The following is a 26990-nucleotide window of genomic DNA, read 5'->3' on the forward strand; positions in this document are numbered from 1 at the left end:
CCTGGGGTTTACAGAGTAAGTCAAAACATGCTCCCAACCACAGTCCCTCCCACTGGTACAGAAAAATCCCCAAACACAAACACATGTAAGTCTAGACAGCAGTATCAGAGCGGGGCTCTTTTAATGTTCCCAACTGCTCTTCCCAAGACAGTTCTACTTGCTTTCTAAACTTCATTTTTTTTTCCAAGCAGGAACTTATTTTGAGCCATGCACAGGGTAAAAGGGCAATGCCAGTGGAGGCCACCCTGCTCATTCCAAGGGGCTTCTTCTGGATGTACCATCTAATTCACCATACCTTCTGTCCTTGCTGTTCATGTACTCCTGGAACCAGGTTTTAAACTCTCCCAGCTGGTGCTGGGCTCGGTTAACCACCTGTGAAGCGGCAAACAGGTCCCCACAGCGCATGCAGTAATAAATTAATGCCCACACAGGATGGCCTTCCACCTCTCCATCCTAGAAGAGGAAAGATGCTCAAATAAACAGGCAAATAAAGCTAACTGGTGGCTTTCTGATGCACTCACCTCTCCTCACATTAAAGTCACTTCAGTTTCACAACAACCCTGTTAGGCGGGGACCATTAATAGCCTCCTCCTCCCTGTGTTACAAACAAGGAAACTGAGGGAAAGGGATGTGAAGTAACTTGTCCAAAAGCTGGTAAATGCAGTCTGGCTCTAGAGCTTTTCCTCGAGAGCACTACGTGCCCCAGGTGACTGATGGCCAGCCTGTGGGTTCACTGTAGAATCCCAGTAGCCAGTATCTGGGTGACATGTTCTGGGACAACTCACAGACACTCATTCTTGCAACCCTCGCAAAGCAAGGGCTGAAGACGTTTACTGAGCAATAAGAGACCATCATTATTGCACTTGAGTTTATAAAATGTTCACTACTAATGACCAGTCAAATGGATACTGGCACTCTCATTCATTCGTCAGTTGTCCATCCACTGACTATCTTGGTTTCGGACACAGTGCTAGGCACCGAGGAGCTGAGAAGGCAGCCCCATTCCCAGTCTCCCTGTACTCGAGTTTATCTATCCTCAAAATGGTTTTGTCATCGTCTGCACGGCAGCCTGTGATTACTTTTCTCTCCACTTCTCCCCAACTCCTCCAAGGAGGTGGGTCTCAGACTTCCTTTCTTAGTCCCTCAACCCTTCCCCCCACAGGACTTTTTCTAAAACCAGATCCGATTGTGTCAATTCTCCACTTAAACCCCTTTGAGCTCTTTACATCCACAGTGCTTAGCCTGGTACTCCAGATCTTCACCTGCTGGCCCTATGTTTGCCAAGCCCTGCCACATGCCCGATATGCTAGATACTCTTTCCTTCCTCCATGTATGTGTTCACGCTGTTCCCTCCACCTGAAACATCCTTTTCCAAGACCTCTAGCAGATGAGCCCCTATTCTTTGAGGGCAGTGCGAACCTCACCTCCTTTATGAAGACAGCCTCCTCTGTAACCCACCACCCTTGGCATAAAGCTCCAGTTTAGTGCTGTGCACACGGTATAAAAAACTGTAAGGTAATTCCCCCAACTGGACTATGAGCTGAAAACAGTCACATTCTAGGAACTATACTGAACACCAATCTTTCAGATGTTTGAGCCAACAATCTCAAGAGTCATCCCTGACTCTGCCTGTCCACCCACATCCAAGTCTTCAACAAGTCCTACGGGGCCTACTTTCAAAATACGTCAAGAATCCAATGACATCCTCCCCGTGTGTCTTCCCCCACTCAGCTGAGCAGCCACCACCAGCTTAATACTAGCCTCCCAAGGTCCCCCAGCCTCCCTCCTAGCCCCACACTCTGGTCTCTTTTCCATACAGCAGTTTGCAGACATAACCTCATTTTAACTGCAAATGCCTATCTGAGAGAGACTGCTTACAGGCGTGTAACTCACCACACAGAGAAAAATGCCAGTACCTGAAGTCCGGGCAAGGGAGCCGGAAGTTTGATGTTCAAGAAACTTCGAACCAGCTGGTAAGTCCCAGGCACCCCGCCTAGCTGGGCCTGATGCAAGTTTCCAAAGACAGTCACAAGGGTGTAATTCTTATAACTGGAAAAATTGAAAAGAAAAAAAACCGAGAGAGGTTGAAAACACATATACATATCTATGTCCACATCCATGCCATTAGACTGTGAACTCCACAGGGCAGGGCCTGGACTTCCAACCTCACACAGAAGAGGAAACCGTGCATGCTTAATGAAGCAAAATACATTATTTACCCAGTGGGGAGCAGACCATCGTAAAGATTTCTCATCGCCGTGAATACTCAGAAGAATCCCTAGAGGAACATAACTGTGGACTTCTACTGAATTAAGGCCTAATGTGCAGACTGCTTCAGCTCACAGCTGAATGCTTTGGTGGATTCTTTTTAAATTTTTTATTTTGAAAAATTTCAAACCTACAAAAAATTAAAAGAATAGCCCAATGAACGCTCATATACCCTTTACCTAGATTCATCAGTGTGAACATTTCTTTTTTTTTTTTTAAAGATTTTATTTATTTATTAGAGAGAGAGAGAATGAGAGAGAGAGCACATGAGAGGGGGGAGGGTCAGAGGGAGAAGCAGACTCCCTGCCAAGCAAGGAGCCTGATGCGGGACTCGATCCAGGGACTCCAGGATCATGACCTGAGCCGAAGGCAGTCGCTTAACCAACTGAGCCACCCAGGCGCCCCAAGTGTGAACATTTCTGTACATGTTTTATCTCTAAGTAGATATGTACATATATATATACATACACACACACATACATATACACCCACTTTTTTTCTGAACCATTTGAAATCTGTAAAAACAAAATAAAACAAAACACCCTTCTGCAAAAATACGGAAATCAGGGGCTACTTCATCTTTAAACACTGCACTATGTATCTCCAAAGAACTAGGACATTCTCCTACCCAACCTCAACACCATTATGACACCAAGAAACTGAACAGTAATACACTGTTATTATCTAAAATATAACCCACACTCAAATTTCCCAGTAACATCCTTTATAGTGTGTGTGTCTCCCCCCACGTCCAGGATCCAAGCGAGGAAATGCATGGCACTTAGTTGTCCTGCCACTTCCAGTTCCTTTAATCTAGGGCAATTCTACCACCATTTTTCACGACACTGACCTTTCAAAAAGAATCCAGGCCAGCTGTCTGGTAGCATGGCCCACAAGCTGGACAGTTTCCTCACGATTTGATTCAGATTCAACTTTTTGGCCAAGAATCCCCACACAGCGGATGCTGGTACTGCCCATGGAGCCCCACCACGGGGCAGGTAATATTTGGTCTGATCACTTGGTTAAAAGTGTCGTTCACCAGATTTCACCACTATAAAAGTACCTTTCCCTTTGAAACTGGTAAGTACCCTGTGAGGTAATACTTGAAAGTCATGTGGATATTCTGTTTACCAACAATCTTCTACCCAGTACTTGCAGTTTCCATTGCTGCCCTTGCTGAACCAATTATCACACTGATGGCTGCCAATGATTTTCTATCATTCCCTCTTTACTTAACTTGCCAGCATGCTTCTTTAAACCCTGCAAATCCTTAAAATCTGTAGTGTTTTTAAAGTGCTTCCATACTAAGATGAAATGGTTCTAGTTACAGATATCCAAACATGGGGTTAATATAATAAAGAACTTTCGGGGTGCCTGGGTGGCTCAGTCAGTTAAGCGTCTGCCTTCAGCTCAGGTCATGGTCCCAGGGTCCTGGCATTGAGCCCCGCATTGGCTCCCTGCTCGGCGGGGAGCCTGCTTCTCCCTCTGCCTGCCGCTCCCCCTGCTTGTGCTCTCTCTCTCTCTGTCAGATAAATAAAAAAAACTTAAAAAAAAAAAAAACTTTCTAAATATGGTTCTTGTCCAAAGCAAAACAGACTGACTCAAAAAAGTCAGGTGCTCCATATGCACAGAGATATTCAACACCAGATTAAGTAAAACAACAGAATGAGAGAGTGTGAGAGAGACAGAGAGAGAGAAACATCTAAATGTCAATTACACACACACAAAAAAATAGACTCAATGGAATTTGATAGTTACAAAAAATGATACTGACCAAGAATTAAAAAAGCAAACTACATAAAACCACGTATTGTACACATTTGGATCGTAACTGTAAAAAACAAAATCAAACAAAATATTCATGTATCAAAAACAGGGGAAAAGGAAAAGTGAAAAGGTACAGGAGCCTCTGGATGTGGTATAGGGGACCTCTCCCCTTTTTGTCAGGTCTTTTGGCATTTCCCCAAATTTCTACAATAAGCATGTAGCATTTTTATAATGAAAAATAAACAAAATTCAATTTAACAAATGTAGTGAGTTCCCCCATCACTGAAAGTATTTAAAAGCAGAAGCTGGAAAAGAGATTAGAGAACCGAGTCCTGTAGCAGCCGGGACAAACAGATGCCCACTACAGTCTCTTCCGACTTGAATTAAGACAACCCATGTGCTGATAAAGGCCTAAGTTGAAGAAGCAGCCTGAATTCCTTCAGGGCTTAAGAAAAATATATACTGTTTTGAATCTGGTATGTAGCAGGGAACAGATCAACCAAACCTGTATTTTCTCAATATTTTCAGCCTTATACGCAAAAATCATTTGGGACTGGATCTACTTTGCCATGCTGTCAGTAGATTTGCATTGGCAAAAATACTTCAAAAGCGAGTATAACTGGGGCGGTTAAGTGTCTAACTCTTGATTTCAGCTCAGGTCATGATCTCATGGATCAAGCCCTGCGTCAGGCTCCACACTGAGTGTGGGGCCTGCTTGGGACTCTCTCTCTCTCCCCGTCTGCACCAACCCCCCAAACGTTCTCTCTCTCTCTCAAATAACAAACAAAAGTATAATTATCCTGAAATAGTCCCTTTATCAAAAGAGGACAATGAATTCTTAAAAAGCATGCCACCAGGGAGTGATGCCATTAGAATGAAAGGACAATAAGGTTATAATAATTGTGGACAGGAAACTCCCAAGTAGCTCCAAGTGCTGCCAAAGGAATTAAGGGAAGGGGCACCTGGGTGGCTCAGATGGCTAGGCGTCTGCCTTCGGCTCAGGTCATGATCCCAGGGTCCTGGGATGGAGCCCCACATTGGGCTCCTGACTCAGTGGGGAGCCTGCTTCTCCCTCTCCCTCGGCCTCTTCCCCGCTCATGCTCTCTCTCTCCCCCTCTCTCTCTGTGTCTCAAATGAATTAAAAAAAAAAAATTAAAAAAAAAGGAATTAAGGGAAAAATACAATTTTAAAAGACAAATAAAATTAAATAAGCAAAGTGGAAAGAATAAAAATGAAATGGGATGGCTTACAAGATATAAAACCAAGGAATGCTTGATGGTGTGGTCAAGCACCAATGTTAAGGAGTAGGTTTACTAAAGAAAAAGCAGACATGGGCAGTCATATACCCATTAAAAAAAAACCCCAAAGGTTTTCATATATTCTAAGAAATTTGGACTCTCTTGCTGCATGTAGCAATACTACAATATACATCAGGATCTTTATGGCTGCAGATCAATATACCCAAAACTTACATTATAAAAATTTAGCAAAAGCCTGAGAAAATACTTTATAAACTCTTTTGTGCCAACACAAAAAAGAATTAAAAAAAAAAATTGGGGGAGTTCTGGATTTTTCTTAACAAGGGAATGGAGGCTAGTCTGATGGTGTTCATCTCATGTAGCAATTGTGTATAATTATTACAGTATAAAAACCTACTCTCTGCTGTACCAAGTCTGAATTACCTCAGTTAATAAACAAGGAAAGCTACGACTTCCTAACCAAGTATTATTTGTTGCTAAAGGGCAGCCACATGACAAGGGCACTGGCAGCTGCACAGGCTCACTGGAAAGAGCTGCAATTTAGCAAGTGTATTCAACTCCGCTTTCTCTTTTCCAACTAGCAGAGAAGGGCCCAGCAGCCTGCCTCTGAAATAAAGAGGGTCTGTTGCACACTCATGACAACCCCTGCTGGCAGATTCAGAGCTGGAAGGAGTGTCCGCAGGGAGGGATGAATGGCACAGGCCCTACCAACGAAGGGGATAATAGTTAGGGCATAAGGGCACAGCCACAACCCCCTTGGTGACCAACCCCAGTTAGTGAGGAGATGGTAAAGCAACCCAGCACAAATCACAGGCATTAGCAACTGGGAAGGATCCAGATGCATAAGGGATTAACAGAATAGAGCCAGAAGGAAAATAAAGGTTCAAAGACTTTTGCTAAGGCTTGAAGGTGGTAAAATTACACACTTGCCAGGTGTAAAAATTAAAATGCTCAGAGAAAACAAAAGAGCCTAAGGAGTAATGGCTGAACCTCATTAGGGAACAGGATCCTGGCCCAAGGCTATGGCCTAATAATCCTGATGTCTCCATACTGAGGGCCAGGGAGCAGAGAAAGAAAAAATGAAAAGCCTAACAGCGCTCCCACTTGCCATGATTTTATCCTGTTGCAGACACAGTCCTGGTAAAGAAGCATTTCTGAAAGCAGGATTTGATCTGTCAGCCTTGCTCAACCCTGTGCTGTGGAGCACTTCGCCCGAGGACTACAGAACACATGAGAACGGGCTGACTCGCGGGGACTATGAGGCCAGCCGCTGCCAGGGCTGCCTTACCTCTGCTCCAGGTATGCCAAGGCCTGCCTGACAAACTCCATGCGCACTTCCACGCTGCTGCGGCTCTTCAGGGCATCACTCGCGGGCACCAACAACACATCTGTCATTTGTTTTACCATGGTCCACATGTCCGAGATGTTCTGCACATAAATGAGACTGCAAGTGACAATGCTGCAGGGCTGGAGAAACGGTCTGGCTCTTCACGGCTCTGACCTCAAAGGCAGAGAAGGTAAGGAGCGGGAAGGGGTTAATGTCTTCCGTCTGAGGCCCCCAGGCTTCAGCTCAGTACAGAAGATGCACCTCTGCCCTGCCGCTGCCGGCGGCCGACGGGCACCCTCCTGTCCTGAGCTGGCTTTCAGATCGATTCCTATTCCAGGTCTGACATTACCACCCACATAATGAAGACCACACAACACTAAAAGGAACACTGAATCTCAGTGGGTTATCCCTTACAGGAGAGTGAATACATTTATAATCGTCCAAAGCTCTAGGAGTTTAAAATCAAGTAGCCGCATTTCAGTCCTTACAAGGTCATTTGAGTTTTTTAAGGCTTAAAATAAAGAGTTTAACCTAAATAATATAGGTTTTGTCTCCCAGAGACTCTCCAGGGGCCATTGCTCTCACCCCGCTTTGTGAGTGTCACAGCCTCCCTTTTTCTTTCCCACTCACTCCTGAGACGCCTCCATGACAGCCTCCCAGGAAAGGAACGGCATTCTCTCCTTCGTGTTACCACCACACAGATGGGACTCCCTCTCCCCAGAATCCTCCTGGCTGTAAATCTCCCCTTAAAAATGGATTCCCTGAATGCTTTGCAATATTCTAAAGTTAAGAATCCTTGGAAGACAGCACTGATTGGAGAAGAGCAGGTTTACACTTTTTCCAAAGGAAGAGAGAAAATCCTGTTCTCACTGTCTCCCTCAGAAAATAAAACTGTAGAAAATCCACCCAAATGTGACTCTTTCTAGGTGGTAAGATGGTAGGTGGGTTCTTAACTTTATTCTTTAGATTCGCTTGCACTGCCTTATATTTTACTATTTAAAAAAAAAAATCAGATGCATCTTTAAGAACCATCATCATCATCATCTATGTATGAGTATTTGCTTCCATTATATCGTTCCCTCTTTTTCCTATTCCTCCTGGTCACCTACCAATCCACCCATCCACTTTCTTCCCCCTAGATGGAGAAAATTGGCCACGAATAAGAAGTGAGGGACAGGAATCAGGAATAAAGATGGGGAGTTAGAGAGGAAGGGAACCAGCAGCATACAAAGAATGCACCTAAAGACCACATCTGAGTAATGTTCAAGGGGCTCCCTGATGTGAAAACCATATCACCTTTACAATTCAGCTCTTATAACAGAGTCCTAAGTTAGTCTGTCTAGGGAGGAAAACCGGTGAGGGAAGAGTTGAGTCTTGACAAGACTTCAAAGCAATACAGCTCAAAGACTTCCTGCGACCATTAACTGATCCTGGCTGGGCCTTCTAAAGATGCATTAAAAATACATGTACATGGCATCATCATCAAAAACCACCCCAAAGTTATTTAAAATAAAACTCTGAAGGACAGTTAACATTTTATTCCATGGAGCAGGGTGTCTCTTGAGCACATTTCTGCCCTGTCAGCAAGCTGCTAATCCCATCTGAACACCGGATGCCACGTTTCTCCTTGGGTTAGCTCCGGGCGCTACCTTATCATCCAGCTCTGCCACTGAAGCACAGAGTTCCACGAGGTTAGGCTGCAGGTGCCCATTTACAATCTTCTCGTTATAGATATAAATCTGAAATGAAAAGCAAAATAAATGGCACAATTTCTATTTTCTCCTCTTTTTAAAACCTCTTGAGGCAGTTCTGAAGCCAGCTTCTGCCCAACGCTCAGCAGAAGCTTCAGCCAACCTTTCTTTCCTCAGTGTGGCTGAGCTGTCCATCCTGCCTGGAGGGCAAGGCCTGTGGCCAGCTTCCCAGATGTGCCTTTGAAATTCGGACAGCGGCACCATCAACACACCAAAGAGAACCGCTGCCCCAGCCTTCCTAACAGCTCAAGAGTGGAAGGAGGGTCGTCCTGGTAGAGGAGGACCACAGGCACTGCTGCGCCTCTCTGCCCAGCAGACCCTCCGTCCCAGCAAGCGAGGACCAAAGGGGAAGATGCGACAATGGGAAGACTTCCACTGCTGCTTCCTAAGAACCTGCGGCAGAGTCTGCTAATCCTTCTGGCAAAAGGACTGAATGGCCCCAAGCCAGGGCTGGTGGGCAGAGTAAGGGGTGTCAGGCTGCAACCCTCCACGGGGTTTTAAGAGCAGTTGCTGAATGTCTGGAGAACCCATTTCTCCAGCAAAGAATCCCTGCTCCTTAGGAAAATTTTCTTGAGAAAAAGGAACTATGTGATATCTAAGGTATGGAAAAACCACTATTACTTTGATTTTTATTTTAAAAGAACTAAAATAATGATGGTAAAAACCCGTGGGTTCTATACTTTTTGCATCTGAAGGCCTTGTCCTACCAAGGACTGAACAAAGTAGTGAGGTTAGATGAATCAGGACCCCACTGAACCTTATTTCCCTCTACTTTATCTGGGGGATGGTATCACGTAGCCTCCAGAGGCGTTACAAAGATGAAATAAAATGTTTTTTAAACTACAAGGTGGTGGGGCGCCTGGGTGGCTCAGTCAGTTAAGCGTCTGCCTTCAGCTCAGGTTATGATTCCAGAGTCCTGGGATCGAGCCCCGCATCGGGCTCCCTGCTCTGCGGGAAGCCTGCTTCTCCCTCTCCCACTCCCCCTGCTTGTGTTCCCTCTCTCGCTGTCTGTCAAATAAATAAATAAAATCTTTAAAAAAAACCCAAAAAACTACAAGGTGGTGTTTATTCACTCGATGTGCATTTATCAGGAAGCTTCCCTTTGCAAGGTAATTTGTTCAACACAAAGATTCTCCACTAGAGGGGACAACCCTGTAAACAGATATAGGACACGGTGTCCTGAAACTAGACAATGTTTCATGGAGTCTTAATTTCACAGATACAGAAGACACATAGTTTCTCTACTCACAAGCTTATCATTTCATTAGGCCTAAATTCTGGTGGTGGCTATGGCAATGGGAGGAGTCAGCCATATAACGAAGGTGAAATTTAAAGGATGGATGGGACACCTGGGTGGCTCAGTCGGTTAAGCGTCTGCCTACGGCTCAGGTCATGATCCCAGGCTCCTGGGATCAAGTCCTGCATCTCCCTCTCCCTCTGCCTCTGCCTCTCTCTCTCTCTCATGAACGAACGAATGAATGAATGAATGAATAAATAAATAAATAAATAAAATCTTCTAAGAAAAATAAAAATAAAAAAATAAAAGATGGAGATGTAGCGGAGAGAAAGAGAGAAATCTAAATCTGTTTTCCCTTCTATCTTGATACTATTTTGTGCGGAAAAACAGCAAATTATAATGAAACACACAGGCAGCCAACACTGTTTTATTCAAAAGGTCAATTCCAGGTTTGTACTGTCCCCTCAAGGTAGTTTTAGTCCAATAGCCTCTGTGCTCACCACAGAGCATCTCAATCCATCTCCACGCTACTGCATAACCATGATACACCATGCTTACCAAGGCAGAAAAGCGTTTAGAAAATTTCTATCAACAACAAGGGGTGAAGAAAGATTTCTGATGATACCATCAGCCTACAAGGTAATTCAGTTAATAGAGAACTCCACTTGCTAAGCAGTGCAATTACTCGAGGCTTTACTATACCTGGGCTATTGCCAAATGCAAAATGAGATGCGCTGGTCAATGTAGAGGGCAGATTTCCATTTTCCTAAGTCAAACGTGAGTCATTCTATTACCCAATTTGATGGAATTCTCCAGTGACCTAGGTGGTAAAACATTAACCAGTCCTCTGAACAAAAACCCAACTTGTTTTCAGGGTCTGACTTTCACATGAAGTCTTGGTTCTCTTTTACTCCCCAGAGCGCTCACATAGAATTGTCCTGGGTCCGATCTTCTCTGAGAGCATGCTCACCTGCCGGGCGTAGGCCATCTCAATGCTATCCAGAGAACTTCGACCAGGGGGTCCCACATCACTGATGTAACTTGGCTGTAGGTAAATAAACATGCAGCATTGTGATTAAGAATAGCATTTAGTCATGTAAAGAAAAAAAAAATCCTACAAACATACACTTGTCTTTAACAAAGCTGTGAAGTCTCTTTCATACTAAGGCTTCTTCAAAATGAAGAATTTAGGGGGTTTCAATAGGACAAAACTCTCTTCCATGAATACACAAGAAGGGAGCAGGCATGAGACCCAACTCAAAAATAACGGGAGGCTAGATAAGCTGTAAGGATATCTCAATGACTATTCCTGGAAATGCACATCTTTCCAACAATCGGATCAATCTCAAGCTCCATTTCCACACCATCCTTTCCCTCCATGTGTTCACACCAGTGAAGCTGTTGTTATCTGTGGGCTTCCTGTTTCCATCAATCATATCAGACAGCTGAGGGACTGGAGTGTAAAGGGTTACAATTCAGACATTTTCAATCCAAAGCCCACCCTAAGAGAACAGCTGCTGATTAACTTTCTACATCTGAAGATACAAAGCTAGTCTAAATTGGGCAGTCATTGATTCAATCAGCAAACGTTTGCTAAGCGCCCACCGCATGCATAGCTGTGTGCAAGTCCACCCCCACGGGGATGACAACAGGGCAGCCCACAGAGCCTGTCCCCAAAGAGCTTCCCATCTATGGGGAGAGTCAGACACAAACAGATGGAAAAGTTTATTAGGCTTTTTTAAAAGAAAGACTAAAGTTAAATCTTTAGTTAAGCTTCATTCTCTACTGTAAACAAGTATGGTTCAAAATTAGGTATATCTTATTAGGTATATTCTTAAATTTCTACATTAGTTTATACTGTGCTATAGCAAATTCTTTTAAGTTTCTCCCATTGAAAAAAATGTAATGCTGTATCGACTAAAACAAAACAAAACAAAAAAAAGGAGTTTAAAGCAAGCAGGTTTTCTGGGAAACCGACAGAAGACAGCAGCAAAACTTGCTGGCACTAGCAAAGCTGGCAAAAGGAGTATTTGTGTGGGCAAGTGCTGTGAGTAGGTTGGCAAGGAGAGCGGGCAGGAGGCCGAAAGGTGAAGTTCTGGGGAGTGAAGGCTGAGCTGTCAGGACACCTGGGTTCCGGGAGGGCCACTTCACTCCCTGACTTTGGGGTCTGGGGCGGAGCACATTCTCTTGGAGCCTCAGGTTCCCCTCAGTCGAACGAAGGGGATGTCCTAGACAACCTCAGAAGGTCCTCCTCAGCTCTGATTTTCTGCAGTCACTGCTATTAAAAGCTTGAAAGTTTACTGACCTTGGCAGATGCTGCCGGTTGGCCGACCCAATGATCATTTCAAATTCCTACCTCTCACCTCCACCCCCTGGCACCTTTTAGTCCAGCAGAGGCAGTTAAAGACACCTAACAGTGTGTTGGTCCATGTTTAACAACCGGCCTGGGGGAGGGCCCTGATGTGTAGTGTCTGCTGGTTTCCGTGATGTGAAGACTCCCACCACGGCAGATGTCAAGCTATCCCAAGGAGTATCAGCTAGACTGCCAACTTTCTGAAAATTTACCTCTACGCACTACCGAATATACGCTTCCCCAGCTTCTACTGCAGGTGGGAGTGGCGGTGAACCCTAGTTCTAGCCTATGAGATGAAGCACAAGTCTGGAGTACATTCTGGGGACAGCTTCTGCTCTTCCTGAGGCAGGGAAAATGAAGAGCCTGGCATGGCCTTCCAATCCTCCTGGACGCCCCCCAGTGTAAACAGGATGCACAGAGCTGCAGCAGCCATCCTGTGAGCTAAAGCCAGTGATGTGCTGAGGACGGTGGTGCACAGAGAGGCGCTGGGCCTGACGGTGGCGCCGAACAACTGAATGAAGGCCCACACTCTCTCCACACCCACAGACTTCCTGTTAGGTGAGAACAAAAGAAATCCTTATTTAAGCCCCTGAAACTGGTCTTCTGTTACTCACAGCTGAAAGCATTCCTATCTGAAATACAGAATTAGTGAAAACCACCAGGTCATAACGACACTTACGCTTATTGAGTACTACTATATGCCAAGCACTGTCTTAATTCCCACAACCCTAGAATGTACTTTTATTATGTCAATTTTATAGATGAAGACACCAAAGCACAAAGAAAGCAGCTTGCCCAAGGTCACTCCAATAGGAGGCAGTGGAGCCATGGTTTGAGTGCAGTCTGGCTCCGCAATGTCTGTCGGGGGAGCCCAGGGCAACTTTCCAAGGACAGCCACCAAAGACCAAGAGAGGGGTGGTTAGAAATCCTGGCTCCACTACTCACTACCATGTGATCTGGACTGCATTCACTGCTTCTTTGGAGCCTTGGTTTCTTTAGCCGTAAAACAGGAGCAGTAACGGCATCCACCTCCGGTTTGTGATCAAGATTAAGCAAGGAGAAAAACAGTACTTACCTCACAGCACTGTTGTGAGGAATAAGTAGAAAGAACTCAGCACAGGGGCCAATGGTTGGCCCCAAAACACTAACTATTACCACCTTTTAAATAAAACATAAACAACTATAATGAACATAGGAATAAACCCTATTGGATAGATATGGACACCACAGACACATAACATAAACTATTTTACTTTGTGCTGGCTGGAAATTCTCATCTCATTTTTCTACAATAAATACATATTCCTTGTATGAACAGAACCCCCCAGCAGCTCATTCTCTCCTTCTGGACTAATTCTGAGTGCTCCCAGTAACACACAGCCACACTTTTGGAACAGAACTAACCATATGAAAGTTGATGATCCCAAAGTCTTTTTAAAAAACAGAGCACTAAGTCTATTAACTCCAGTAGCCTAATTGAGGGGAATGACTAGAAGGATAAAAAGGGGAACACAACACTCAAACATTTCTGCAAGGACATAGTTGTTTCAGCTACATATACGTAAACAGCCTTGAGAAATATGTTCCAGTACTAAAACCTAACTTTTAAAAGTATCCATTTAAAAAGTAGTTGGTTTTCAGCCTTTAAATTTCCATTTAAATTAATTTTGCCTAATGCTCTTGTTTTCAAAGTTACCTCTCCTTCATTTGCCCTTGGCCAAGTCTCCGTCACACCACACATAAAGTCAATTATCCCAACAACAGGATGTGTACACGCACATTCCTGAGCCGAGGAACCAGCAAACATTCACTGGAATTTGAAACCCAGGAGCTGCTTGAGGGCTGGGAAAGCAGCTGCCAGTATGTTGTGTGGGAGTAATTCCAAACCCCTTGGACACTTGGGTCTCTCTGCACCAGGGCCTGATGGCACCACGACAGAAACAACAGAAGCAGGGAATCAGAGACCAGAAAGGCAGGGAAGATGGGAGGGCAGGGCCAGAGAGGGCAGCAAGGGGCTCACCCAGGAGTGTGGAGATGCGGTAAGTAAAGAATCAGCAGGGAGCACAGAAATGAGAAGAGTTTTCTCAGAATAGAGGGTAACATTAAGAGAACATTCCAGGTCAGGTAGGAAGTGGCTGGAGGGTAGCAGCAGGGAATCACAAGCTTTGTTAAGCAACTACTTTTGTACAAAGAATATCCAGGTACAAATAAAACTCTTTTCCCAAGAAGGGCACATTCTACAGAAAAGATTGTAACTAGCATTGTTAGCAAAATAGGTATGGGGTAAAAAAATATATATGCAAATACTACAAAAGGATGAGAGTTTATTTCCAAGTATAATGTTTGATTTTATATAAGCAAAATGGAACCAAAGTGATTAATTCATAATAGCTGGCTATAGAATCTGTACACAGAAGTCCAGTACTACTAGAAAGAAACACCAACTGGGGACCAGAAGACCCAGGTTCTAAATGCAACCCAACTGTGTGACCTTCGGTAATGACATCTAACCTCTCTGGAGCCTCATTCTTCATGGACAAAGTGGGAAGGATTCTTGGGCCATTTACACAATGAAACCTACAGAGCCACTAAAAGATGGCAGACACCTACACGTACCAACACCCAGAAAAGGCTCCAAACTAAGTTCAAAACAATCAAACCGTAATGCTAAGTTGTAGAATCTAATATAAAAGATGGTGTCATTTATGGAATAAATGGGCCGCGATGAGCTGAAGCTGTCTGTCTACAAGTGCACAGGAACGTGCGAGAGGGAGCTGGAAGGACAGCAGGTGCGCCGCTGTCAGAGGTTATGGCTGCGTGCAGCGAGGAGAGCGGCCGAGTGTCCGAAAGGGCATCTATATCGCTCTACCGTCGGAATACTGTCCAAGAAGGTGCTCGTGTACGATACATCATGACGTGAAAATGAAGGGCCTGTTTGGGCTTTTTAAACTTCTTTTTGAAAGAAGAGCAGAGCACTTTCTATACTTGAAATCCTACCCACATTCCAGTTTGTGAAAGAAATCTTCCCCCCAGGAAATGACCAGGGAGCCATAAAATACAGTTTGGAATCATCTAGTCTAGAGTTTCCCAATTCAGACTCTGTTGGTCTCTATTTGACTGTATTCCACTGAATCTAATACATCATCTATTATAAGACAGGTTATTTATGTACCACTAGGAAAGGGAAAATGCTGTCAACTAAATTATGACACTGGATTTAAGATACACCCTGATTTCAGAGATTTTAAAATGTGGAAAAGTTTTGTGACTGGGAATTGATGAAATCTGGTATTATGTCAGTTATCAAAATGAGAAATTATATTCAACATTCACTGTTTGTACATCACAATGTGAAATGTTACCTTCACTATCTGCAATTAAGCTACAACTTAGCTTCTCAATGGAGCCTGTTGCTTGCTAGGCTCAGTCATTCTCCAGACAGTACATTAAAGAACCATCTACTGGGGTGCCTGGGTGGCTCAGTCGGTTAAGTGTCCAATTTTTGGTTTTGGCACAGGTCATGATCTCCCAGAGAGAGCCCAGCAGGGAGTCTGCTTCCCCTCTGCCCCTCCTCCTGCTCATGTGTGTGCATGCTCTCTCTCCCTAATAAATATATAAAACTTTGGGGGAAAAAACCCCATCTGTTGACTACATCTAATACCAATGCAGGCACGAGACTGTACTGAAGTTAGATAAAAAACTGACTTTTAAATACTGTTTTAAAAGTTGGCTAAGATATATCAAGGATTCCCAACACTGCTCAAACCCCATGTGTTATCATGCGAGCAGCACAGCACTGGGGGTATTCTCCCTCCCACTAACCACATGCAAGGATGCCACAGGGGTTCCAGAAGTCTCTTTCTTGCTTCAAAGCACATGGTTTTTATTCAGACCACAACTTGAGAAGTTATTAACAATCTTTCAATTCTTCTCTTCCTTTAAAAATTCCACCTCTTTCTTCAATCATATTCTAAGGAAAGCAATTTCCCAAATTGAATTTATGCTATGGAAGCATCATTTCCCTTCTTAAAACTTGCTGGAAACAGGTATCACCAATGTGTTGTTGCTCTTCTGTTATCAGAAGGCTTGGAGGTAAAAGGTTCAGGAACCTACCATATCCTAGCTCACTTTTGCTTTTATTTATTTTTTTAATTTTTTTTCAAAGATTTTATTTATTTGACAGTGAGTGGGAGAGAGAGAGTGAGCACAAGCACGGGGAGGTGCAAAGGGAGAGGGAGAAGCAGACTCCCTACTCAGGAGGGAGCCCGACGTGGGGCTGGTTCCCAGGACCCTGGGATCATGACCTGAACTGAAGGCAGATGCTTAATGACTGAGCCATCCAGGCACCCCTCACTTCTGCTTTTTAAAAAAGTCTCAAGGGGGGGGCGCCTGGGTGGCTCAGTCGTTAAGCGTCTGCCTTCGGCTCAGGTCATGATCCCAGGGTCCTGGGATCGAGCCCCGCATCGGGCTCCCTGCTCGGCGGGAAGCCTGCTTCTCCCTCTCCCGCTCCCCCTGCTTGTTCCCTCTCTCGCTGTGTCTCTCTCTGTCAAATAAATAAATAAAATCTTTAAAAAAAAAAAAATAAATAAATAAATAAATAAAATAAAAAAGTCTCAAGGGGTGCCTGGGTGCTGCAGTTGGTTAAGTGTCCGACTCTTTGTTTTCGCTCAGGTCGTGATCTCAGGGTTGTGAGATCGAACCCCATGTGGGGCTCCGTGCTCAGCGTGGAGTCTGCTTAAGACTGTCCCTTTGCCCCTCCCCCACGCTCTTGCTCTCTCTAAAATAAATAACTCTTTTTTTTTTTTTTAAAGATTTTATTTATTTGAGAGAGAGAATGAGAGAGAGAGAGCATGAGAGGGGAGAGGTCAGAGGGAGAGGCAGACTCCCCGCTGAGCAGGGAGCCTGATGCGGGACTCGATCCCAGGACCCCAGGACCATGACCCAAGCCGAAGGCAGTTGCTTAACCAACTGAGCCACCCAGGTGCCCAATAAATAAATCTTAAAAAAAAAAAAAAGTCTCAAGCTTCTCTTTATATTAAATTATCCAAATGTGAACATTTTCCTTCAAATGTAAGGTCAGCTCAAAATGATCAAAAGCCTCCTTCCTAACCAATGATTCTGGATGCCAACAACCTTATTCCTGACAATAAAGTGCCCAGAAAAGAATGGTTTAGATGGCAAGTCATACTTCTTTAATTATTTCTTCTACTTATACACAATTTTCTTTCATTCCGAGAGATACTTTATAAACCAAGGGAAATCCCTAAAAGGGGCCAGATCCCTACTGAAATGATTAAAATAAATTTCATGTGTAGCTTACCAAATACTAACAGCCACCATAAATACTGCTCGGATGTGTTGCGTGCGCACTCTCTGCTGTCACCTGGCGAATCCCTTCACACGTGTTCTACATTCCTTATGACGCTTCTTCCAGAGGGGCCATTTTCAAGAAAGACACCCAAGCCCGGGAATCCCAAAGCCTATCTCTGGCCTTCACACAGTGGTTTCCTATAAACAGGGTAGAGGAAAATGCCTGGCCAAGTGGAGATAACATCACCTTTCCATTATTTTTTGAAGAAGATTAGAAGGAAAAAGCCTGGGGCGCCTGGGTGGCTCAGTTGGTTAAGCGACTGCCTTCGGCTCAGGTCATGATCCTGGAGTCCCTGGATCGAGTCCCGCATCGGGCTTCCTGCTCGGCAGGGAGTCTGCTTCGTCCTCTGACCCTATCCCCTCTCAGGTGTTCTCTCTCTCAAATAAATAAATAAAATCTTTAAAAAAAAAAAAAAAAAAAAAGAAGGAAAAAGCCTGTAGAAATGGTTAAATTTTAAAAAAGGTGAAAAATACCAAGTATGTGGCAAGGATATGGAACAAATGGAATTCTCACATAATGCTGGTAGGAGGGTACATGGATACAACCATTTTGGAAAATCGTTTGGCAGTATCTACCAGTGATGAACACATGCATATCCTCTGACCCAGCAATTCCCCTCTTAGCTGTACCCAACAGAGATGCAAACATATGTTCACCAAAAGACACGTACAAGAATGTTCACAATAGCACTATTTATAAAAGCCAAGAACTGGAAACTATCCAAATGTCCATCAACCCAAGAATGGATAAGCTGATTGTAGTTATATTGTTCAGCCATGAGAATGAATGGCCCACAACTACATGCAACGATATACAGAATGTTCAGCAAAAGAAGCCAGAAACAAGAGTACATACTGCATGACTTCATTTACATGAAGTTCAAAAACAGCCAGAATTAATCTATGATGTTAGAAGTCAGGACCACGGTCCCTTGGTGGTGGTGGTGGTTGAGAGGTAGTGACTGGAAGGGCACACAAGGAGGGTTGTTGGGGTGCTGGTAATAATCTGTTTCTTCATCTAGGTGTCTTCCATTTGTGATAATTCACAGAGCTGCATACTTATAATGTATGCATTTTTCTGTATATATATATGTTATACTTCAGGAAAAAATTTCAACAAAACAACAGCAACAAACAGAACCGACAAGGTTCCAGAAAATGGCAATTCCCTAGGTGACCTAAAGGGAGAACCATCTGCATCCCTTGCCAGCTTTTACAGCAATGCTATCCATTATGCTAGGTGTCACAATAGAGAATAGCAAAAGTATCGATAACTCTCTTCCCAGGGGACTCGAGGTCAAGGAAGAAAAAGTCTACTAAATAGACTAATCTATTTTTAAGAGAAGAGCAATCAAAAAAGAACATCTCATTAGCAGCTTATAATTACTTCCAAATCCCAATACAGACCACAACCTATTAACACCATTTTAAAAAATGAAGTTTATAAAACCATGAGCTGTTCTACTTATTTGTCCAGACTCACAAGAAATTGAGAAAGAAACATGAGACTGGCCAAGGGTTTTACACATTAGTTCTTCTTTCCCAAAGATCTGATCTTAGTCTTTGAAGTCTTTGAGTCTAAGAAATGTGCCACAGGGTCCTTAATGAGTAGTTTCCTAAGACAAATGTCTTTAGCATTTATTTGGGGGCTAATTTAATAGAAAAAAATGGTTTTTAAATCAGTACGGAATGTATGAAGTTACCCTGTAGGCATGACACTGCCAAACTACCCACATTTGATCCAGACTTCAACAGAATGATGGTATAGAAGCCAACAGTCCTGGATCTCACCAGTATACTACGTGTCTCTCTGAGCCTCAGTTGTCCTAGCACTTGTGAGAAAAGAATGCTAGCTAGCCATGAAACAAATTCCAGGATAGACTTACCAGGAAGCATTGGTAATATTACTTGAAATGTCTTACACAATAATTTTTATAACACTGTATAATTTTTAATCTGCACCTCTAAATCATCTGAAACAACTTTTTATAACAATAGTAAGGGATGGCCATTATGGGTCAGGTGTATTATCACTAATCTTCCCAATCATCCCATTTCACCAGTAAAGACACTGAAAGTCTGCAGGGTTAAGTCCCTCGAACAAGGTCTCAGAACTAGTAAGTGGTGAAGCGAGGATTTGACCCCCAGATCTGTTCGCTCCTCAACAGCAGAGTGGTAACTGTGTGGCAAGTCATAGCTCCCCATAGGATAAAGGCAGACATGACTGATCAAGCAAGATGCTCTTTCCTGCCACTCCCAAGATGAAGCCTCAAAGTCCCTCTCAGGAAAGATCTCCAGGATACATGAAGTGAAGAAAGCAAGATAGAGAACAGAGCATAGAGAAAGCTAACTTTCATATAAGGAGGAGGGAGGAAGGTAAGAATGTATAATCTCATATACCTGTGTTCATATAAAGAAACAAGGGAAATATACACAAGAAAATAGTAATAGTGATTACATCTGGGGGAGGCAAAGCGGGGAGGGAATGAGCTTTTGAGGGACAGGGTACTTTAATTCTTGAATCACATAAATACATTGCCTTTTTAAAAAATCAGATTTTAGAGGCGAGAAAAACCCTCAACTTAGCACTACCACCAATCAATAAACACTGGCAATTAAAACAAACCCTATTTAACATTCTCACTCTAAAATCAGTTTCAACGTATCTCTAATACTTCAGCTACCACAAAGTTAGCCAGAGCCCAATGATTTGTTCAGCAAATATTGCTCGAGCATCTGTTCTAGGCACTCATCTAGGCACTGCAGGTATGAGTAAAATCAAGACAAATTCCTTACCTTCATAGAGCTTACCTTCTACTATGAGAAACAGGCACTAAGCAGTATAAAGACATGAAACATACACAATGGTACGTGGAAGGAAATGCTGAAAAGAAAAATACAGCAAGAAAAGGGGATATAGGAAGTGTTGAATGGGGAGAGGCTGTGTTAGATTTCAGATATCAAGGCCTTGGAAGGCCTCACTGAGATGGGACTGGGTAAATATTTGAAGGAAGTGAGGGAGACGGCCACACAGCTACTTGGGGGAAGAACATTCTCGACAGAATGCAACAGGAAGCACAGAGGACCTGAGGCAGGAGCAAGCCTACCAGCTTTGTTCAAGGAATCTGTTAAGAAGTTTGCATGGCTGGAGCAGAAAGAGCAATGGGAATAGTAGTATGAGGTGAGCTCGGAGAGGCAATAGCACTAGGTCAGGTGAGGACAGAGAGGTCATGGTGAAGACTGGTTTTCACTCCAAGTGAGGTAGGTGTCACTGGAGGATCCTAAGCAGAGGAGTGACATGATCTAACCTGTGTTTTAACAGGGTCATTCTGGCTGCTGTGTTGAGAAGATATTGTACAAGGCAAAAGCAGGGAGACTAGTGTGGTCGAGCACCTGTAAGATGGTTCCCCCACCCCGCCAATCCCCACCTCCTAGAATTCAAGCTCCTGTACGATCTTTTCCTCATGAGTATAGGCTGGATTTAGTGACTTACTTTGAACAGAGGGAGTAAGATATTACTTTCATGATTAAGTCACAGAAACTCTGGTTTCTATCTAGGGAGCGCTTTAGCTCTCCCTCAGATCCCCCACTCTTGCTCCAGGAGAAGCAAGTTATTGTGTTGTGAGCAGCACAACAGAGAGACCCACATGACAAGAACCTGATATTCCCAGCCAAGGGCCAGAGAAAACCTGAGGCTTGCCCAGAGCCACATTGAGTGAGCTTAGGAGTGGATTCTCCCTGAGTTGAATCTTGAAATGATAGCTTCAGCTAACACTTTTCAAGAAACCCAGCTAAGCTAAATGCTTGTTTGCAGCCACTACAGTTCGGATAATTTGTTAGACAGCCATATTAAGTAAAACCAGCAGTTAGGAGGCTAGTTCAACAATCTGAGAGAGAGATGATGGTGGTTTGGACCAGAGTGCTAACGCTGGAATAGTAAGAAGTGGTTGGAGTCTGGTATTTTGAGAGTAAGGTTAACTGGACCTGCCAACATGAGAGAGAGACTAGGTGGGAGAAGGAGAGGACAAAAATGAATCTGAGGTTTTTGATCTGAGTAAGTGAAAAATTGGACTGCCGTTTATAAAGATGATAAACTCTGTGAAAAGAAGGCTGGCAAGCTGGCATGGGAAGGGGGATGGCAGGCAGTTCCTATCATGACCCAACTATGGACATGGAGAGCTTGAGATGGCTATGAGACACCCAAGGAGAGCCAAGAAGGCCACTAGATAAATGAGTCTGGGGTGTAGGGCTGCAAGGTAAATCTGAATCATCAGCATAGAAATGGTATTTAAAGCTACAAGCCCAGATGAGATCAACAGGGCAGTGATTGAGGGAGAAAGCACAGGTCAACGACTGAGCCCCAGGACACTCAAACATCTAGAGGTCAAGGAGCCTGAGGACAACTCAGCAAAGTAAGCTGAGCAGAAACAGCCAGACATGCTGGAGGAAATCCCAGCAAATGTGGGCATCCTGGAGGCCAGGGGAAGAAAGGGTCTCCAGGGAGATGGTGATTATCTGCTCCAAGAGTGCCAGTAGTCGAGTAGATAAGCATTTCCTGACCTCACATTTTTATTAGTAGAGGCCTATCTTTTAGACTCAACCTACCTCACTTTCTTGAGTAAAGTCCAGGGTATCTTCTCCTGATGCCAGCAGTGTGTGGAGAATTCGCTGTTTCACTTGCTCCCACTCAACCAGCATGGACTCTCGATGGTACTCCTCAGCCATGCCAAAGGTCTGTCAGAGAGGAAAAGAGGGGAGATGATCCAAACGGGAAAACAACATGGTTTCCTTCAAAGTTCAACAGAGACTCAAAGCCCCTCCGATGATCCATCTTTCTGTAAGCAGAGCAACAATGACCTACTTTAAAAATTATCCTTAGAGTCTAATGCATTAAAAAAAAAAATTTAATAGTGCTAAAATACTTATAAAATTTACTTAACCACTTTTCAGTGTACAGTTCAGTGATGTTAGTACATTCAGACTGTCATGCAGCCATCCACAGCTTTTTTCATCTTGTAAAACTGAAATCCTGTCCCTGTTAAACACTGACTCTCCACCCTCTCCTTCCCCCAGTCCCCAGGAACCACCACACTACTTTCTGTCTCTATGTTTTTGACTACTTCCAGGTACCTCATATAAGTGCAATCATACAGTGTTTGTCTTTTTGTGATTGGCTTATTCCATTTGTATAATGTCTTCAAGATTCATCCGTGTTGTAGCATATGCAGCATTTCCTTCCTTTTTAAGGCTGAATAATATTCCACTGTGTGTGTCTATCACATTTTGTTGATCCATCCATCTATCCATGGACACCTGAGTTACTTCCACCGTTTGGTTATTCTGAGTAATGTTGCTATAAACATGGATGTACAAATATCTCTTCAAGCTCCTGCTTTCAATTCTTTGGGGTATATACCCAGAAGTGGAACTGCTGGATCACATGGTAATGCTGTGTTTAATTTTTCGATGGATTGAACAGTGTTTCCATAGAGGATGTGCCATTTTACATTCCCACCAACAATGCACAAAGGTTCCAGCTTCTCTACACCCTTGCCAGTACTTACTATTTTCTGGGTTGTTGGGTTTTTTTTGGGGGGGGGGGGAGACAGTAGCCATCCTAATAGGTGTGAGTTGATTTCTCATGGTTTTGATTTATTTACATTCCCCTAATGATAATAATGTTAAACATCTTTTCATGTGCTCATTAAGATAAATACCTTTTTAAACCTCTGAAATTAGGCTACATATTACAAGTGATAGCATGTCACAGTTTAAAGTGAAGTACTTTTCTTGGATTATAAAAATCAATGGTTTTTAGTAAACATCTAGGAAAAGACAAAAACAAGAGAGTCTCTCAATGTCTTTATTTTTTAAGAGACAATAATACTTCCATAGGAGGAAGCAAACCAGTAAAAGAAAAGTGGCACTTTCTACGACTGGGTCTCCCACCACTCTACCCAAAGTGATCAAGAAAATGTCTGGCAAACCTCACGCCTGTCTAGTGGTAATACTGCAGGTTGTTGCCAAAACAAAGGTGCTCAGAAAGAAAAGGAAAAAGAGAAAGAAAGGGAAGAAGGGAGGAAGGGAGGGAGGGAGAAGATAAAACAAAACAAAACGTTCTTGAAGAAATGAAAGCAACTTAAAAATACACTGAATCATGACCGTTCTTAGCCTGTTATTCTTTAACTGGCAGACTGCGTTTCCCAACAGCTTCAGCCCACTTTTCAAAAAGCCATTTCATTTACAATCAGATTGGCATCTAATTAGGCAGCACCAAGGGAATGAGTATTAGTAATGCCTACTTTATTTCTGGCAACACAGATACTTTATACTGATAATATCCATATACATGAGCCCTGGGAAACTGTCAGAAAAATCATATACACTCTTCCTACAAATGGGATGTTCTGAGTATGGACCAATATTTATTAAAACATGAAAAAAACAAATAGCAGACATACACAAAAATGATTAGGAAGAAGGCTGGCATATCCTTCAAGTCTGATTTTGGTCCATCTATCAGTGAATCCCTTCTCTAATATGTATTCTGAAGACATAAGGAGAAATGACAATCACGAACTTTAAAAACAGTCTTCCACCTCGTTTGCTTCTCACTGGAGTCAGGCAGAATGGACTATTCCAGTCAGTTAGACTGGGGTGAAAAAATACCCAAGGCAAAAATCATTTTCTCTTGTTACGTTAGTGAACTTGAATATGAGAGCTATGCATTTTGAATAGAAAGAAATATACTAGAACAGAATGGCGGTGTGAGGCCGTAGGAGAAGGGGTGGTTTCCCTAGAAGATATCCAGAAATGGTGCACAAGTGAACCACAATTTCTTCTCAACTCTTCCCATTTAGTGGTCAAACCAACAACCTCCTCAGCCTTGAGCCTCTCCCAGCAAGGGAAAATGAAGGGCGATGTGGCACGGGGACCAGGGCGGGCAGAAATAGGGAGGTGGGGGAAGGTTGGCATACCACACAGCTTTCCGAGCCTGCAACAGGAGGTGAGGCACGGCCTAAGCTGTGGTATTGACCCACGACACCGGAGCGTCACAAGAGTTTTTCTTAAGGATAAGTCCTCTGGCTGGTAAAGAATGGCAGAATAGTGAAAGCAACTGAAGAAAACAGACAGTATACTACCCAGAGAATGCTGTTGATGAGGACAGTGGGCACAGACTTCCAGCATCATTTAAGGGTTAGAGTGACAAGAATGGGAATTAACCAACACCTGGTTCATCAGGCTGCCCACCTATGTGCCAAGAACTCCTGTTTCAAGAACACAGGAAGTACTCTGAAAACTGGCAGCTTTCTAGGCTCAAATCCTCAGATATATCTGAGGAGACTGCCAGGCTACTCATTTAGAAACAGCCCCACAACCTGAATGAACAGCACTGTGGTTCCATTCATCATTAGTGTGATAAGGAGCTTCAAATAAAAATAAATGGCCCAATATTAAAATTCTCTTCCTTTGACCATGCAACCCCTAGCTTATCTTAATTACATTTGAGCTAATGAACATCTAATTTGTGGGCTAATCAGAGATGATCAGCCACCCATCTGCCCTATTTCAGCCTATTCCCTTTAGACCCACAACTGAACCACTGGATTAGGTGCAAAGAACAATGTCAACCAGGAGAGCTAATGAATGAGATTCAACAGAGCTACTAACTGACAACTAAGAGGAGTGAAAGTCTGAGGCAAGGTGAAAGGTAGGGAATAGTAGGGACAAGAAGCAGAGGAATCCAAGGGAAGAGAAAAGGGACAACCTGGAAGGGTGCATGGATGTGTACAAATTAAAAGGAAGGAAAGACAAACCACAGAAAATGACAAAGCAGTGGAGAAATTATAAATTACACTGGACTCTTTCAAGTTATGTGTGGGCATCTCTCTCTGCATACAGTCAAGAAAGGAAGACAGGAAGAGAACTGGGCAACTGAATTAAAAACAGGTGAGGAGCACTTGAACCCCACTTTCATAAAGGGAATAGGGAAATATGCTTTGACTTCACACCCGCTTATTATTGAGCTGTTTCTGGCTTTTGGAAACTCTACATATGTTCTGATAATGTTGTTCTGTTTTTGCTGGGATGCACCAAATGGAATAACATAGGACACATTTGTGGTTTTGTAGCTTGTTTTCTTGGCATTTCAGCAGGACATTGGCAAGTTATTCAAACATGAAATTACCACCAAAATGCCAGGAAGCCGCTCACCTTTTGTTTGAAAATAATTCTTGCTCAGTGGTAGTCTGCTGGTGTCCAGACAGGTGAAAGGTCTCCCCCCAGGCCGGCTCCCAACGCCGGAACATCTCCCTCACAAACACATATGCACACATTGTGCACTGTGGTATGTCACTTAGATGTTTTGGCTGGCTGCACATTTAGTCTCAGTATGGCACAGAGACTGCCAATTCCAGAAACACATTCCGCAGGGTAAATGGATTAATAAGGCTCAGTGGCATTCGACAATCCTAATTTAATTTCACTGGTCCTTTACAGCAGGAGAATTGATGTTGGTGAGTAATTCACTCAAAGTGTGAACAAAGAAGCCTTTATAAAAAAAAAAAATTTTTTTTTTCAAATCTCAATCTATTTCTAGGAATAAGTACTACTGCCAAAAATGTACTTAATAAAATTTGGGGGATTTTGTTTTTACTCTGATAGTTAAACGTACCAATCATTTAAATAAATGCCTTTGGAACATCTTCTTACAAATTAAGAGCTGGCAAGCCCCCTGCTGCCCTCTCTCTCTCTCTCTCATATCAGCCTTCCCGAGATAGTCCCACCTGCACAGAACATTTTAATAAAGCACACTGACAAAGTTTTTTATTTTATTATTTTACACTACATAAGTAATTTTAAACTACATAAATAATACATAAATATATTTCACTTGATATAAGAGTTATAAAGTAAACAACAGAGCAGAGGTTTCCCCTTCAACCCTATGCACTTCTGCAGAGACATGCACTGCTGGCAGACTAGAGTGAACCCTCCCCAGCCTCCTTCCTGGGGACTGCTAACCTTCCTCTCCCCGCCCCCCAAAGGACTCCAGTGGCCTAAAAATAAAATCTCTTACTCCGTAATGGGATCTTCTGGAAAGGTTTTGATCTTCCAATTCTTGTCAGAAACAAATGGAGATAACACATGTTAGTAAACAATCCTTGAGTACCTTGAGGGAATGCCTGACGCAAAATAATGCTGCCCATATAATGGCTGCTCTGGCTGACTTCTTTATCATCCTGTGGACAGCCAAGCTGGTTTCCTTTCCTTTTTTTTTTTTTTTTAAAGAGCTTGGGAAAATTGTTATTGTAAAAGGTAACACAGAAAGTCAAATTGTATGATAAAAGGTAAGATTAAGGAAAATTATCCTTGATCATAATTGTTGTTCTGAAATGCTGGTTCAGTCAGCTGAAATCAAAATACCATTTTATATACCATAACAATGAAACCAAAGAATTGTCTGGCCTTCCACTTTAAGGTTAATTTAATAATTAATTGACCATTCTGTTTCAGATGCATTTCAGTCACTAAATACAAGTAGAGTTACAAGCATGATTATCTTCCTCAAAAACGGTTCCTGTAGAACTCCCTCTGGTGAACTAACTAAGTAGGAGAGCTGGGCCTGGACACAGGCTCCAGCTTCCAGAACACTGCT

The 26990-nt window shown here is 43.2% G+C and overlaps 1 protein-coding gene across 3 annotated transcripts in view; it reads right to left on the reverse strand.

The window, feature by feature from the left end:
• Positions 1 to 26990, reverse strand: part of NUP93 (nucleoporin 93) — a 109871-nt gene that overhangs the window by 12474 nt on the left and 70407 nt on the right. For all 3 annotated transcript variants that reach the window (XM_078063099.1, XM_078063100.1, XM_078063101.1), the window contains 6 exons: positions 21938 to 22066; positions 10580 to 10654; positions 8271 to 8360; positions 6583 to 6722; positions 1917 to 2049; positions 296 to 453 (listed from right to left, as the gene is read on the reverse strand). In XM_078063099.1, the coding sequence (XP_077919225.1) occupies positions 296 to 453; positions 1917 to 2049; positions 6583 to 6722; positions 8271 to 8360; positions 10580 to 10654; positions 21938 to 22066 (725 nt within the window). The remainder of the gene's footprint in view (positions 1 to 295; positions 454 to 1916; positions 2050 to 6582; positions 6723 to 8270; positions 8361 to 10579; positions 10655 to 21937; positions 22067 to 26990) is intronic.

The sequence above is a fragment of the Halichoerus grypus genome, chromosome 15 (genome assembly GCF_964656455.1).
Source record: "Halichoerus grypus chromosome 15, mHalGry1.hap1.1, whole genome shotgun sequence".
Lineage (NCBI taxonomy): Eukaryota > Metazoa > Chordata > Mammalia > Carnivora > Phocidae > Halichoerus > Halichoerus grypus.